The sequence below is a fragment of the Strongylocentrotus purpuratus genome, unplaced genomic scaffold (genome assembly GCF_000002235.5).
Source record: "Strongylocentrotus purpuratus isolate Spur 01 unplaced genomic scaffold, Spur_5.0 spur5_scaffold_9, whole genome shotgun sequence".
In the NCBI taxonomy this organism is placed as follows: Eukaryota; Metazoa; Echinodermata; class Echinoidea; order Camarodonta; family Strongylocentrotidae; genus Strongylocentrotus; species Strongylocentrotus purpuratus.
The window spans coordinates 7,426,631-7,443,837 of NW_022145615.1; the positions used below are offsets into that span (position 1 = coordinate 7,426,631).

Sequence of the window (17,207 nt, forward strand, 5' to 3'; positions counted from 1 at the left end):
TAATATATATAAATATATAATCTGATAATTATTTATAACCTATTTTATCTGGATATGCCACAGCTCCCTAGTACCGTTTTCAATTGGAGCAAAACACGCTCACGCGTGGCATGGCACGCCGAATCCCGGACAACTCGCCACAAAGACAACCCGCCCAAAGACAACCCGCCACAATACCCTGGACAACTCGCCACAGCCTTTTCGGACAACTCGCCACACTTTTTCCCCCTCATGATTTCTAGATCTAAAATCCCTCATCTTAGATGAAATTGTCATTTTTCATGATTTTCGTGCTTTTATAAACACAGTTATGACAGGAAACATGGAAATTGTGAGTATTTTGAGAGCTGTTCTAAAGAATAAAGATGATTTTCCTTGCGCTTGCAACAAGAATCTATTTTGGACGAACCCAAGCCAGGCGTACTACGACTACGAGTTACGACTACGATTTTTAAGTTCATGTCTCAGGAAACTTTTTAATGGTAGGAATATGCTGCTATGTATCTTTGGCGTATCTTTACATTCTAATATTACCTGCCCCCCCCCCCCCCCCCCATCAGTACGCCAGTGCTTCCAGTATCCTACCATAAAAAAATTCTGGGACAGAAAAATGCAGCTGTTATAGACCTCTAGATCAGAAGTATATTATTGTTACAAGGGAAATCAACTTTATTCTTTTTAATGACTGTTTATAAAAGCACGAAAATCATGAAAAATGACAATTTCATTTCAATATATATTATTGTTACAATTAGGGAAATCAACTTTATTCTTTATTCTTTGTAATGACTGTGTTTATAAAAGCACGAAAATCATGAAAAATGACAATTTCATTTCATTTTAGATCTAGAAATCATGATGGGAAAAAGTGTGGCGAGTTGTCCGAAAAGGCTGTGGCGAGTTGTCCAGGGTATTGTGGCGGGTTGTCCAGGGTATTGTGGCGGGATGTCCAGGGTATTGTGACGGGTTGTCTTGGGGCGGGTTGTCTTTGTGGCGAGTTGTCTGGACCCCGGCACGAATAGCCAAATTCCGTGGTTAGCGCCAAGTTTTACGATGTGTATCGATGCGCTGTAAACAGCATCATTGAACACGCTATTAAGCATGTTCATAATTGCATTCGCATGCATGTGAAACTGCTGTAACGGAAAATTGCTATTATAGACAATTGTATACATATAATTCATTCTGGCGATTCATACCCAAGATGTCGGAGTATTATCACAATTTTGAGGCTGAGCAAGAGCAAGAGCGTTGTGCTTCTACATCTTCTCTTACTATTTTTTGGATGATAGGCAATGCATTAGCCTCGGTAAGTTATAATTATTATATTACTTATGTTTACCAAGGGAGCCCCCTTTATCATCAATAGTGTTCTTCTTGGGGACCCTGCAATTATCATTGCCCAAGCAATGGCCAGTTACCCCCTTTTTACCCCGGGGTGGAGAGTGGAAAATGTTGATTAATGCCGTGCCACAAGACGGGAGTGCCGGGTTTTGAGAGTGAATTGAGGGTGAAGTGAATGAACCACTACACGCCACCTCAGAGAAACCATAATAATGTTGGTCTTGTTTTACCCAGGGTAGCCACATTAGTATAAAACCGTCTCTGTAACTGTGATCACCCATACATTGCTACGTATCTGGTTAATACACCTTGGTCGAGAAGGACTAATGTGGGAAAAAACACATTTTCCAAGGAAGCAAGCACCAAGCAAGGATCGAACCTGGGACATCTCGTATGAGAGTTTAATATAAGAGCCTATTTTACCGAGAAACCTAACTGCTCCCACATATAATGCAAAAATGACCCCTTTTCCTTCTCTTCCTCTGGTGATTGATATTAGTACAATATTTTGTTATTATTTTCATACGGCGTACCCCAATCCTCGCCACCTTTCTCACATGGTAACGCAAAGTTCTGAAAAGGAAATATTAATATAATGATAATAAGCTACTGCATAAATATTCTTTATTGTGCTGTGGTGAAAACAAAACGCCTAAAAGCAATAATAAAGTAATAATAAATGCTCTCGTGAATTTAAAATTTAAATATTTGAGCTTGTGTCGCCATAATTGTATTCCTTTATGATCTGGTAGTAAAGAAGGAATTACATGGATTGCTCTTGTCAGTTGTGCTTTTTATTCCCCGTTGTTATGGTTACCTCTATGCTTATTGAATCGGGCTGTATTTCGTACACTACCATGTACAAATTGGCAATTAAATCCAATGGCCAGATAATGATATTTACGATGTACAGCAATTAGAAACGTAGTATTAAGCACTATACAAATGTGACTGTAATTGTTTCCAATGAAGAAAAGTGTAAACGTTGTGTATAGTTTCTACTTCATCATTTTATTATTGTAGTATTGAAGTATAGAGGTATCGAAGTAAATTCAGCTTGGTTGCCAGCTTGGCAACCTTGTGCAACTTATTTAATAGCCATATTAGCATAATCATCTAATTAGCATAATTTTTATGTGCAATATGAAATAATGTTGCTAATCTCAATCCAGGAAGCCTGAAAACATGGATAATACGACTTTTCAAGGGTTTTCTATGACAAGGAATTCATTTATGACACCAATTTTTATTTTTAAGTAATACAATTGACTTAAATAGCATAATTAGCATAATATGTACAATATATGGACTTCATTGTCATTGTTTATCTATAAAGCCTAAAAATGGTGCAATGCAACATTGTAAATCACTTTTGAAAGACTAATAATTAATTCATGAGAAGATATACCATGTAGATGTAGTATAATTAGCCTAATTAGCATGTGCAATATGTAATAATGTTGCTAATCTTAATCCAGGAAGCCTGAAAACATGGATAATATGACTTTTCCAAGAATTCTGCCACAAGCTTGAGCAACGTCGGGCTTGTACTCTCAATGGTTCTAGCTTTGGTAAACATAGACAGATCATATTTCGCACTGTTATATACAACATACCTGGCCTACGTACGTACCTGTCTCACCACATATTCAATTCCATCACTATCATCTGCTTTAACCATCTTTCCGACAGTCTCTCTATTAATCCAATGACTGAAGCCCAACCTTCAATGTGTATGATGACCATTTCCTAGACATTTCATGAGGTTCGACAACATTGCCTTTCAACCAAGATAACCACCACATTGGACATACAATTTGAGAAGCTAAATAGAGTCCCAAATAATTTATATTCTACATTTATGCTAATTAGGCTTATTAGTACAATAATTACATATTAAGCCAATTGCATTACTTAAAAATAAAAACTGGTATCACAACTGAATCCCTCGTAATGGAAAACCCTGGAAAAGTCATATTATCTATGTTTTCAATCTTTCTGGATTAAGATTAGCAACGCTAATTAGATGATTATGCTAATTAGGCTAATTATACTACATATACATGGAATATCTTCTCATGAATTAATGATTAATCTTTCAAAAGTGATTTAAAATGTTGCATTGCACCATTTTTAGGCTTTATAGATAAACAATGACATTGAGGTCCATATATTGTACATTTTATGCTAATTATGCTATTTAAGACAATTGTATTACTTTAAAATAAAAATAGGTGTCATAAATGAATTCCTTGTCATAGAAAACCCTTGAAAAGTCGTCTTGTCCAGGGTTTCAGGCTTCCTGGATTGAGATTAGCAACTTTATTACATATTGCTCATATGCTAATTAGATGATTATGCTAATATGGCTATTAAAAAAGTTGCTCAAGGTTGCTAAGCTGGCAACCAAGCTGAATTTACTTCAATACCCATCTAGAACACAAATCAACAAAAAGACCTTGTACTTATAAACTTTTCCAGGTCATGTACATGGTATATGACACCGTCTAATGGACTATTGTGTCATCAGACGAAACCAAAACAAAGCACAGACATAAATATTTTTAAAGGACCAGGCTACTTCTGTGAGTTGGCTGAGGGAAGCTCCCTAAAGTACATCAGGCGTTGGCAAACGTACAAGGCTTAGTGTGGAAAGGTTAGGAAAGATGTGAAGTGCATTATCATTATTATCGTTGTTATTATGTTTGTTATAAAACAACACCAAACATTATTTTCTACTACAGATTGTCCTGATCATCTTTCTGACTTGTTTCCAACATGGGGAGAGGTGTGGGGATGTCAGGCGAAGACAGCGCCCACGTCTTGTCTAGTAAGTCAAAACAATGCAAAGTTATATTGTTATTAATTGATTTATGACCTTCACTAGTATATTCTTGGTAAAGTGGTTAAAGGGTTGTATTAATTAACATAAAATATATGATACGGATTTGTTTTAATCTGCATTTAATTTATTCTTTACAATTTTTTCCTTCTTTTTTTAAATCTTTTAAACGTTGTTAATATTGGAGTATAATGTTAAATTACTTTGTGCAATACAGTGCGTCCTAGAATAAACGAAACCGAGAATTATCGATGTTTTATCATAACTTAATCATAATTATAATTGATAAATGACACATATTTTTAAAGCTTAGATCCTCTTCTTTCATTTGATGCAACTCTAGTCATATGATGCATATTTCACGCATGAGAGATTAAAACAATTTGAAGAGAGGGTACCATAAAGTCATATGGCGAGAGGTATGTGAATTTCAAAGTTAAAATCTCATCTCTAGAAATTTCGTTTTTGCCCTTTCATATGACACCTCAATCAGAAAAATGAGCCAGGAATAACAAAGTTCTGTATGTTTGAATTAATGCTTGCATTTCCATAATTTGATTAAACGAATTCGTTTTCACTTGCTGCCTGCCGTAGCAACAAACATAGTTGACAAAAGACTTAACTCCGTTTCGTTGAGGATCAGCCATGCACAAAGAAGACGAAAGACTTAATGCATGGCTGATCGTCAACGAAACGGAGTTAAGTCTTTGTCATCTCTGTGAACTTTTTCTTTTTTTCCTTCAGGAGTTTAACAAAAGTAGAAAACTAAAAGAAAAATAATAATATGAGGTTTACATGAATTGACATAGGCTTGTGAGGCGTTGGCTGAAAGACACTGAGAAACACTCTAACTTAATTTTGGGAGGCGACATGTTTTACATAGTTTATCAGAGGATCATTTTCAAACTTAGTAGGTTCTAATAAGTCTAATTATTATTTGCAAAGTCAGAGATGTCTTGATAAATATTTTGCAGGATATTTAAAGAATGCTTACGGGCAATAAAAAATAAACTGGGTATTTTGAGTGATTTTTTTGTTTTAATGTGCAGTATCTTCTCTGTAGCATGTAAACAACAATAACCGTGCGGTTCAACTCGCCTCAAAAGCCAGACGCGTTCAGAGTATCTGATAGATAGATATCTGGTTTATTAATGAAAACATCAGTGCGGCATAGCCGAGTTGCGATGAGTTGACAAATATTTATTTTAAACAAGACATAAAAAACATTGGTACAAAAATGTAATATACATTGGGAAATATAATATCAAAAACATATTGCATATTACAAATTTAGACTGCATCAAAATTGATATTTATCATTATTATACTGTGGAGTAGTTAGTATAGTTAGTTGACATTTTGACTGTTGGTAAATCATAGTAAAGAAAGAAAAAAAAATGAAGGAATGAGAAGTTGGAAAAGGAGGAAAAAGGAACAAGAGTAAAAGAAGGAGAAAAAGAACTAGAATAAAGACAGAAGAACAAGGAAAGGGGAAGAAGAATGAGAAAGAAAAGAAAAGAAAAAGAATAAAAAACAACAAATTATTGCCTGACTAATGATTAATCTCCCTCCATAGAGAAAATAACAGAGTGTATCTTTTACTCCTCCCCCCCCCCCCATGTGCACACGCACAATCTGGCCGAGTGTCGACCGCAAAACATACTGGTAAAATATATATAAAAAACATGTTAAAGGAAGCTTTGCAAGTTACATCTCAGTTACATGAAGAAGAAGAAAATCAACATTTTGTTTACGTTTACTTTAGACTTCATTTAACATGTTTACTTAGAGTTCATTTAACATGTTTACTGAGTATGGGATAGGGCTGTCCCTGAGTTTGTTTGTTCTGATTTGGAAACCCATCGTGTATTTTTCTTTGACTTTATTTTAGGCTTTAGATAACGAGAGTCAGGCTCGACTAGCACATGTGCTATTTTTTACTCTATTTTACCATCGATAACAAACTCATTGTAAATAGTCATTTATTGTTTTACTCTTGACACTAAATTTACTTATAACCATTCTTTTAAATTTTATAATGTAAATCGCTGTAGACCATGTATTTTAACTCATGTCATGTTTCAATTTATGTTATATTGGCATTGTCATTGTACATTTACATATCTTTTGTTTCAATGTTTTTGATGGTGGTAAAGGAGTCAATTCAATTCAATTCAATTCGATTCGATTTCAAAGGCGGTTTCCGGTACCTGAGGCATCAGGTGATGGATGGGTCATGTTGGTTTATTTAGTTCCTTAGCAAATTGAAGACGGATCTGTTTTCGCCGATCAACCAGGGTACATATATATATATATATATAAGGATGAGAACGTCATCATAATGTGTGAATTCACGTCCAAGGATAGTTTTCAGTGCCCTTTCCTGGATGTTCTCAAGTTTTCTGACGTGTTCCTTGGTGAGCCCTGTATTCCAAATGGGGACGGCGGATTCGATCGTTGGCCTAATAACAGTTGAAGACGGTCAGGAGATCACTTGTGGGGACGTTGTGATGCTTCAGTAGTCGAAGCATGTGGGGTTTTGCATATGCTTTCCTCAGCGTCTCATTTACCTGTTTGTCCCACTTGAGGTTCTGCTGAATAAACACACCAAGGAGTTTCACACACTGCTGTTGCGCTATCACTCCATCATCAAGGACAACAGTTGAAGGGAGAGGGGCATCTCTCATGAAGCACACTTCCATAGATATACATTTCCGGGGGTTAAATCTCATTTGATTGCGTAGTGACCAATCTCTCAAAGATGTTACGGCTTCTTGGATGTTGGAGTCCTCCCTTTGATCACGACACTCCAGGAGATTGAGGTCATTCACATATTTGTACCTCATGATGGGATCGACAATGTCTCAGGAAGCATCATTGATGATGGCTAAAAATACAATTGTGCCGTGTTGTGTGCCTTGGAGAACACCAGCAGAGATTTCAGTCTGGCTCTCGATTCGCCTCTGAACCGGAAACTGGACCACCTCAAGAGACTGTATTTTCCTCTTTGCCTCCCTTATCAGAGGATTTATTAAGTATACATGTTTAACATTCAAAGCTACAATGATACAAATCAAATTTACATAATGACAAACTCATCATAATTGGCATAGCAAAAAATTAAAATTAAGTTTTTCCAAAGCATTTGAATTATCGTTAACATAATAATTATACTGATAATTCAATATTTGACTGACTTTGCTATCTTTTTACATTTCTCTTTGGAAAATTAATTTGAAGCAACGTTTCTTTTGTTTATTCCTGTAATATTCCGATCGACAATTAATTTGTAAATGGTCCGAAAAGCTATAGTTAGGAATAAAGTACAGTGATTTACACAATTTATTTTGAGCAAGTGTAGGATACTAAACGTCAATATCTTTACTTGGTATATATCTCGTAATATTTCTTTCAGGTGTTTAATGAAGGGCTAATTCTATAAATGCGTGATTTATATCCTCTTTCATATTTCATGTTGTGCATACATCGTTATTAGACATTCCCCATTTTAAAGACTACTTTTTACTGGCAATAGATTATACAGTAATTTTAAGTTAAACTCTCGCAATTTGGGTTTTCTCCAATAAATGCAACATGTGTTTAGCCTAAGTACAGTTCTCGAAGGAATGAATTTATTTTTCAATTCAATTCAATTTTATTTCCACAATCTGATAGAAATACAAAAAAAAAAAAAGACTACAACATAAATATAACATGACAGATAATGTTGGGATCGAGAATAAGCATACAGGTCTTTCTATGGTCGATCCCTTAAGTATATATATGAAAGTCAAATTTCAAACATGAACTAAGTAACTAACATTACAACAACAACAACTAAAATAACAAAACAATAAAGGGTGGGGGAAAGGGAATGGGAGAGGAAGGGAGAAGGCAAATTAACATGAATTATATGTTCGTTATAAACTGAAAGACCTTTGGTACAATTTAAGGCATTCGAGAGATTATTCTACAAGATCGGCCCTGAGTATTTAATAGTACATTTAGAAAAATTATATTCATAATTAGGAACATACAAATTATTGTTCTGTCTGATATTGTACATACACTGTTGCTCATAACGGTGGAATATTTTTTTTTATCCCAATTTATGGAATTATTTTAAAAATAATTTAAAAATACTAGATCTAGATAATAGTATACAGTCTCAGATTTTATTGAATAATAATTTGCCAATATGTGTTTTGCGTGACTGCTACAGCATCTATATTATGCTACTATGTTTATTAACTAGGGGACCTATGCCCTTAAGTCATAAATGACAGTAATGAGGATTAATGCCTCACAAAAGGGCACTAATATAGCACATCGACACGGTGTTGATCCTGGGGCCTCACAGTTACGAGGCCATTGCTTTGTCACTGAACCATGACTGTACGCAGCGGGGGCTATGGTAGGGGGCAGTTTCCATAAATTGAAAAAAAAACAGAAAATGCAATAAATTTTCAATAATTTATTGCATTCTACCCCGGTCCCCAACATAAAAAAATCTTCTGTGTGCCCATGCCTTGAGCCATAATGCATGGCCGTCCAGAGGATTTTTTTATGTTGGGGACCGGGGTAGAATGCAATAAATTATTGAAAATTTATTGCATTTTCTGTTTTTTTTTTAATTTATGGAAACTGCCCCCTACCAAAGCCCCCGCTGCGTACAGTCATGGTTCAGTGACAAAGCAATGGCCTCGTAACTGTGAGGCCCCAGGATCAACACCGTGTCGATGTGCTATATCAGAGCCCTTTTGTGAGGCATTAATCCTCATTACTGTCCTTTATGACTTAAGGGCATAGGTCCCCTAGTTGATAAACATAGTAGCATAATATACATGCTTTAGCAGTCACGCAAAACACATATTGGCAAATTATTATTCAATAAAATCTGAGACTGTATACTATTATCTAAATCTAGTATTTTTAAATTATTTTTAAAATAATTCCATAAATTGGGATAAAAAAAAATATTCCACCGTTATGAGCAACAGTGTATATTTTTTTTCTTTATGAAACAATTTTCTATAGAAACGATTGCTACTCATATCAGTAAAATGTTTTACTTCATTTGCAACTAACATATAAGGAAATTTGTTGTCACATTTTTGTCTAGTGCAATAATGCATAAATTCTTCTTTTAAACTATAACGATGTCCGTAATATTACTACTGAAAACGGTAATTGATAATAATAAAAAATAATATTAACAATAAAAATAATTATAATGATAATAATTAATGTATTCATTATTATTTTAAGATTTACTATGGAATAATCATAGTACATAATTCAGCTTCATATTAGTTTTGATAGAATCTGATATTATCTCTTCTACTACCCTATACCTTGGCTTACTCATTAATCACCTGATTCATTATGTATGTTTGTCATATGTGTATATTTAACACTGTCTTGTAATATTTTATTTATATGCTTGTATTGTATTACTTTGTAACCAGTGGAAACCAAATTTCCTACTATGTATAATAAATTACTATACTTATACCTATTGCCCCATACAAGTGGTATCGCTCGTTTAAGCCTTGCATAGTCAACCAGAGCATTGCATTTTCGTCGCTCGGAGTGCATCTGCGATATGATGTATTCTCTTGACCGAAACCATCTCTCATAAAATGGTCTCCTAAGTAGTCTAGATTACTGTCATACCAGCCTTTATAAAACATTTATCATACACCACATGTTTGTTGGTGCAAATGATTTGATGTGACACTTTCACTTGTTCGTTAGCTATGCGGTAGAATGATGGAAAATTTATTTTGAATTACCTCCAAAGGTGGTTCAGTTTTGTGAACCCACGTACATTAATTTCTTCCCTTTTACATTTCTAAAAATCTCTTTTTCGTGTTTTAAAATCCCAATTTTTCATTCTCTACCAAAGCGACACACAATATATCTCACTTAAGCTACACGTCAACTGCTATTCCATTATTTGTTTCATCTGTAAATCACACATCATGTCATTATATTGAAATGTTGATGATGATGATGATGATGATGACGACGAGAATGATGATAGTAATAATAAAGATACTACTTCTAATTAAATTATGACAATAATAATAATAAAGATAATAATAATAATAATAATAATAATAATAATAATAATAATAATAATAATAATGATAATAATAATACAAATCATAATAATATTGATAATGATAGCAATAGTAATGACATGTTTTATGTTGTTGTTATTATTGTTGTTGCTGTTATCATTATCTCGTTTATATTTTGTCAGCCCTGTAAACTTCCTGAGGAATTATGATCACCGTCTGGCCTATTTGTTCTCCTTCATCGCCATGAGTGGTTCCGTTCTGCAGTTATTTCTCCGGGGAGCCCCCAAACCGGGTGGATTAATAGACCCCATTGTCAAAGGTAAGGTCACACCGCGGTATTAGGGACTTTTAGATTGAGTGGACGAGAACACGACGAACGCCGACTGATCATGCGTGTCAACGTACTTAACTGCCCACGGTGACTACAATTAGAAATCTTTTAGATTGCACTCGACGATATACATGCATGCAGGAAGTAACACTATGAACATCACGGACAAAGAAAGGGGACAAAATATACAGTTCCTCATTCTATCCTCAACAAAAGAACATCCCTTCACTGCTATTATGTAAAAATGTGTAGAACAGGTGAATATGCATGTGACACCTGTTCTACACATTTTTACATAATAGCAGGGAAGGGATGCTCCTTTGTCTACCTGAGGAACTGTATATGTTATGCGCACGCGGCATACTAGTACCTTGAGCATGTAAAGGCGCTATATAAATATCAATATGTATGTATGTATGTACTAGATTTAGGAAAATCAAGGTTAACGCATTCTAGATCGCCGACTGAGACGACGTAACGCATGCGCAGTGCCTTAAAATGACGTCACACGTTGCAGTCAAAGATGTTGACGTGCAAATCTAAAAGTCCCTATTAGGGACTTTTAGATTTGCACGTTTGAAGCTTTGACTGCAACGTGTGACGTCATTTTAAGGCACTGTGCATGCATCACGTCGTCTCAGTCGGCGATCGAGAGGGTGTCAACCTTGATTTTCCTAAATCTAGTACAGTACTAGTATATGCCGCGTGCGCATAAAATACACAGTTCCTCAGGTAGACAAAGGAACATCCCTTCCCTGCTATTATGTACAAATGTGTAGAACAGGTGTCACATGCATATTCACCTGTTCTACACATTTTTGCATAATAGCAGTGAAGGGATGTTCTACCACAGCAATAGGCCATTTTCGTAATGTAACCAAATTTAATGCATAGGTCTTTGTGAAGTGCCTCAATAGTATTTCAATAGACAGGATCCTAACTGCATAGTTGTTGCCAGGTTGGACAAACATTATACCTATCTAGCAACACTTAATATATGCAGTTGCATTCTGACTATTGAAATACTATTATTCCTATCAGGTGAATGAAATAATTTGTATTGAGGCACTTCACAAAGACCTATGTATTAAATTTGGTTACATTACGAAAATGGCCTATTGTTGAGGGTAGAATGTGGAACTGTATATTTTGTCCTCTTTCTTTGTCTGCCATGTTCATAGTGTTACTTCCTGCATGCATGTATATCGTCGAGTGCAATCTAAAAGATTTCTAATTGTAGTCAACATGGGCAGTTGAGTACGTTGACACGCATGATCAGTCGGCGTTCGTCGTGTTCTCGTCCACTCATTCTAAAAGTCCCTATTAATGTTCTTTGGCAAGACATATCTATTTTCGTCATCGTCGTCGTCGTCGTAGTAGTAGTAGTAATAGTAGTAGTAGTAGTCATAGTCACTGGCGTACTGATGGGGGGGGGGGGGCTTGGGGGGCGCCAGCCCCCCCCCCCTCCCAATAAAATTGAACCATGACTTATTTTCACAAGTAATGTATAAATGTTCGTGATATCACAGAATGCTAGTTTCTCCATTATCTCTTGCAAACTGACCCATTCCCAAATAGCCAGGAAGAGCATATGTTTTTTTATAGTCACTAAGGGCCTTATAGTGGCCACTAACAGTGGCACTAATTCCTTTCCAAAAGCTACGGGTGTTTCCATTTACTGTACCACTTCTTTCTGACCTACCTGACACACTTTAATCTGACACACTTTTTTCCTATTCATTTTCTACACAGAGGTATTTTCAAGAGCCATGATCTGTGATTGGCTTTTTTGCTAGTAAATATTCATGATTATGCAAATTATTAAGATCGCGCGCACAGTTCATATTCTTTGTTTTGGTCTTGCGAAAAATACGACCAACTTTTCAAAAAGTTCCTGAAAATGACACTTTGAGCGAGAAAATGTTAGAATTAGAAGTTCAGCCGTACGTCTAAGCCTACATTAGTAAAAGTTGTACAGTGTTTCTGTACATGGTAATGTAGGCCTAGACCAACGTCTGAACTTCTAATTCTGATGCTACAAACAAGTCCTATGTAGACAAAGTCATGTTGTATGATTAGGCCCCAGCAGGTCGATCAGCTGACCGGCGGGGCGGCTGAGGCCCCACAGCCGTGGCTAGCAGTCGTGCAGTAACATAATGGCTGCAATCACCTTCATTGGTAACTCCGGGAAGCTCCAACACCGGCGCCGCAGGCGTCGGAGCTTCGGGTGGTTCCCTTGGTTTCTCTTGGGGGCTAGTAAAACAGCCGATTGGGTGATATTATCGTGAAATCTGCAAAGGGAGTACTTACAATTTTTACATCATAGGGTGCACGACTCCTCAGGGCTCAACTCCAATCACTTGAATGTATAATTTGAAGAAGTCTTCGATGGGAAATAAAGGTTAATTCGGGGTACTACACCAACGATTCTTCCATGTCGCAGCGTTGATTCAAAATAGCGATGAGAAGGTACGCATGCGTGGCAGTGGCGAAGAAAATATGAATATTCAGGCTATCGAGCGCCGATCGCTCGAAATCGCTGAATATGCACGACTCGAACATACAGAGCCCTTCTCAACCTCGTGCATATTCAGCGATTTCGAGCGATCGGCGCTCGATAGCCTGAATATTCATATTTTCTTTGCCACTGCCGCGCATGCGTACCTTCTCATCGCTATTTTGAATCAACGCTGCGACATGGAAGAATCGTTGGTGTAGTACCCCGAATTAACCTTTTTTTCCCATCGAAGACTTCTTCAAATTATACATTCAAGTGATTGGAGTTGAGCCCTGAGGAGTCGTGCACCCTATGATGTAAAAATTGTAAGTACTCCCTTTGCAGATTTCACGATAATATCACCCAATCGGCTGTTTTACTAGCCCCCACGAGAAACCAAGGAAACCACCCGAAGCTCCGACGCATGCGGCGCCGGTGTTGGAGCTTCCCGGAGTTACTTCATTGGGCGAAAAATAAACCCGTTACCCCCTCAAAACATGGTCCTGAGAAGAAATATACGTCCGTTTCATAACATTTAAATATTACCAAATCAACATGCATTCCTCAGAAATTACAAAGAGCTCTGACTCATTATAACATTTTCTCGCTCAAAGTGTCATTTTCAGGAACTTTTTGAAAAGTTGATCGTATTTTTCGCAAGACCAAAACAAAGAATATGAACTGTGCGCGCGATCTTAATAATTTGCATAATCATGAATATTTACTAGCAAAATAGCCAATCACAGATCATGGCTCTTGAAAATGCCTCTGTGTAGAAAATGAATAGGAAAAAAGTGTGTCAGATTAAGTGTGTCAGGTAGGTCAGAAAAAAGTGGTACAGTAAATGGAAACATCCAAAAGCTACTGTGCAAAGCACTGCCGGGAGATAACATGCGGCTACCCACCACTCGGGCTGAGCATGCACAGATTTGCGAACGAGCATTCCATGCATTCCATACTTGCATCATGTAACATTGCACATATACAGTTAAGGGGCCCTTAAGGGGGAATTGAATTCAGACGAGAATGAGAGTAGAGAACGGTATATACAACGAATCGTCTTCTTTCTTTAATAATTTAATGAAACGGCAAAGCTTCCGCGCTTCGCGCGGGAGGGGGGAAAAACTAATTCCAGACTAGGATTAAGAGTCGAGAACGGTATAACGAATCGTCCTAATCTTTCTCTAATAATTAATGAAACGCGAAAATGATTTCAGACAAGGATTAAGAGTAATAATTAAATGAAACGACAAAGCTTCCGCGCTTCGCGTGGGATGGGGAACTGAATTCAGACAAAGACACACTAAAACGATTCGTCTTCTTTCTATAATATTTTAATGAAACTTGAAAACTTCCGCGTTTCGCGCGGGATGGGCGAAAATGAATTCAGAAATTAAGGATTAATTGTAATCATTCATTGAAACGTCAAAGCTTCCGCGCTTTGCGCGAAAGGGGGGGGGGGAAACAGAATTCAGACAAGGATTAAGAGTCGAGAACGGTTCAACGGTACAATGAATCGTCTTCTCTCTCTATAAATTTAATGAAACGTGAAAGCTTCCGCACTTCGCGCAGGTTGGGCGAAAGTGAATTCAGACAAGGGTTAAGAGTAATAATTTATTGAAACGTCAAAGCTTCCACATTTCGCGCGGACGGGGGAGGGGGACTGAATTCAGACAAGGATTAAGAGTCGAGACCGGTACAATGAATCGTCTTCTTTCTCTAATAATTAAATGAAACGTCATTGCTTCCGCGCTTCGCGCGGGAGGGGCGAAACAAGAATTAATTATCGAGAACAGTACAACGGAGCGTCTTCTTTCTCTAATATTCAATGAAGTGTCAAAGCTTCCGCGCTTCGCGCGGGAGGTGAAAAACTGAAAAATAACGTAGTTCCTGGCCCCGGGTTTATAGGGTTAAATTTGTAGACATTTGGACATTGGCATTTTTATATTTGTCGTTAATAATATTGGTGGCTGGTTTTGTCGGTAATCGGCGGCCTCTACATCCTCCCCCCCCCCCCCCCAATTAAAAAGATCTAGCGACGACCCTGATAACGACACAGTTTATACACTCGAGATAATTTTGCAAGTACTACTGGTGAAGTACCGGACCCCCGTCTTTGTGCATTGTGCGACATCAAAGCATAATTTATACAACGTCTCACGACGTGACAGATCACTTTTCTCTAACTTCTAACCAATAAGAAGGCCAATTTCCATGAAGTGCCGGTGGATATTAATGCGCCAAATGTGGTTCTCAAATTGCAAAAGATCCCTACTCTTGGAAGGGGTAGGTGAAAGGAATTTTACGTCGTATTTCTCCAGGAAGTGCCTGAAAATGCGTCTAATTTGGTTCTAAAATTGCAAATACTTCTTACTCTGGGAGGGGGCCCAGAACCCCTTCCCAGACCCACCCCCTGCTTGGTCGCTCCGCTCCCTCGCCGTTAAAGCCTCGTTCTGTCGCTTTATCGTTTTACATATATTTCACTCCATGCCATTTTGTGCCCCCCCCCCGGTAAGAAATTCCTGGATCCGCCACTGATGCCCATACCCCTTGAGCTTCGGGGGCTTCGCCCCTTGAACCACGCCGGGGCTTTGCCCCTAGACCCCATATTTAAATACAGCCATTGCAGTTTTTAATAAAGTCGAGAATTTAATTTGTTTTGGCTCCAAAACAGAAAACAAATCTCGTTGACATTTGGAGACCTGGCTCATGCATTATATTTTAAATCCGGATAGATCTTTGATGATAATTCTTTTCATTTAATTTAATTATAGTTTACTCATTGACTGTGGATATTTGTTAGAAAAAATAAGTTAGTCAAAGAAACAGTGTTTGTAGTGTTTCATTTCCAAGTATTGAATAGCCTTAGATATTGATTTTTATCATCGCATATTATAATTAGGCCTTTTTTTCACCTTTTTTAAATTCTTCTTTTCCTTCTTTTTTCTTTCTTTCTTGTTTTCTTTATCTTTGTTACTTTCTGTCGTTCATTTTTTCATCCACAGCCTTTGTGTCTGAGATATTGAAATATATTTCGATTTGCTTGGTCGGTCTCATTTTCTACCCGTTCCCACTTTGCGTCTCCTTTGACAATATTCCGATGAATGTGGTTGGACTTGTGTATACCACCAATTGGTAAGTCTACAACCATTTAAAGAGACATCTACCCTGATATTAAGTTGGTTTTGATAGCAGCAGAAAATTGATAGAAACAGGTCAGTAAAAGATTTCGCAAATTCCGATTTAAAATCAAATTAGACAGTTATGCGATCAATCAAACACAATTTGGCAACTCTGTGACTTACCTTGCGAGATCCCCTCCCATTTGCTCGCTGCTAAAACAAATCAGAAATGCAAAATTTCCCTCAAGAAAATATTCAACCATACGGGCACCCTAAATATAATTATTGAAAATGTGTTTCTACACATATGTTTTATGGAAAAATCTATTCCATCATCATTAACTTAGATAAATGGAAATTTGAGACATTTAATGTAAAAGGAAAATTGGTGAGGACCTCGCAAGATGTGTCCCAGTGTTGCCCATTTGTGTTTAACTATTAGAAAACTTCACAAATTCACAACTTTCCTACTTGTAATCGGATATTGCTCAAACTTTCACTAATTTGTTTGCTTCGCTTTTTGATTTTATTAATACAAGCGTTTTATTACGGTGGACTTTCCCTAAAGACAGTCTCGTTTCACCCCTTAAAGAGAAAGAAAGAAAGGAAGAAAGAAAACAAGATGGAAATGAATAATACAAAAATTAAAAAAGCTTTTTGGGGGATGGGGAGTCCACCATGACCTCAAATTGATACGGATAAAGTAGGACAATTAACATATAGGTCATTAAAAGCTAGAAAGAATTTCTAAAAGAGTGTGACTGTTATGAATTTTTATTTTGTCTCTAATTGAGTTAAGATTGTTTTTAAATTGTGGATTATTAGCAAAAACTCCACATGCTTATTAAAAGTGGATTGTTTTATGTATTTAGTGAGGTAATATTTCCGTTTTTATTTGGTATATTATTACAAGTAGATTCAACTATATAACTTGCCAAATTTGTGTTCAATTTTTCATATTTTGTTATCATACTTATGTTTTGTG

The 17,207-nt window shown here is 36.7% G+C and overlaps 1 protein-coding gene across 1 annotated transcript in view; it reads left to right on the forward strand.

Moving 5' to 3' along the window:
* The first annotated feature begins 1,092 nt into the window (after nucleotides 1-1,092).
* Nucleotides 1,093-17,207, forward strand: part of LOC100893820 (stimulated by retinoic acid gene 6 protein-like) — a 32,201-nt gene continuing 16,086 nt past the window's right edge. Inside the window, exons 1-4 of the mRNA XM_011663600.2 lie at nucleotides 1,093-1,309; nucleotides 4,089-4,174; nucleotides 10,455-10,591; nucleotides 16,106-16,235. Of these exons, the coding sequence (XP_011661902.2) occupies nucleotides 1,205-1,309; nucleotides 4,089-4,174; nucleotides 10,455-10,591; nucleotides 16,106-16,235 (458 nt within the window). The 5' untranslated portion in view covers nucleotides 1,093-1,204. The remainder of the gene's footprint in view (nucleotides 1,310-4,088; nucleotides 4,175-10,454; nucleotides 10,592-16,105; nucleotides 16,236-17,207) is intronic.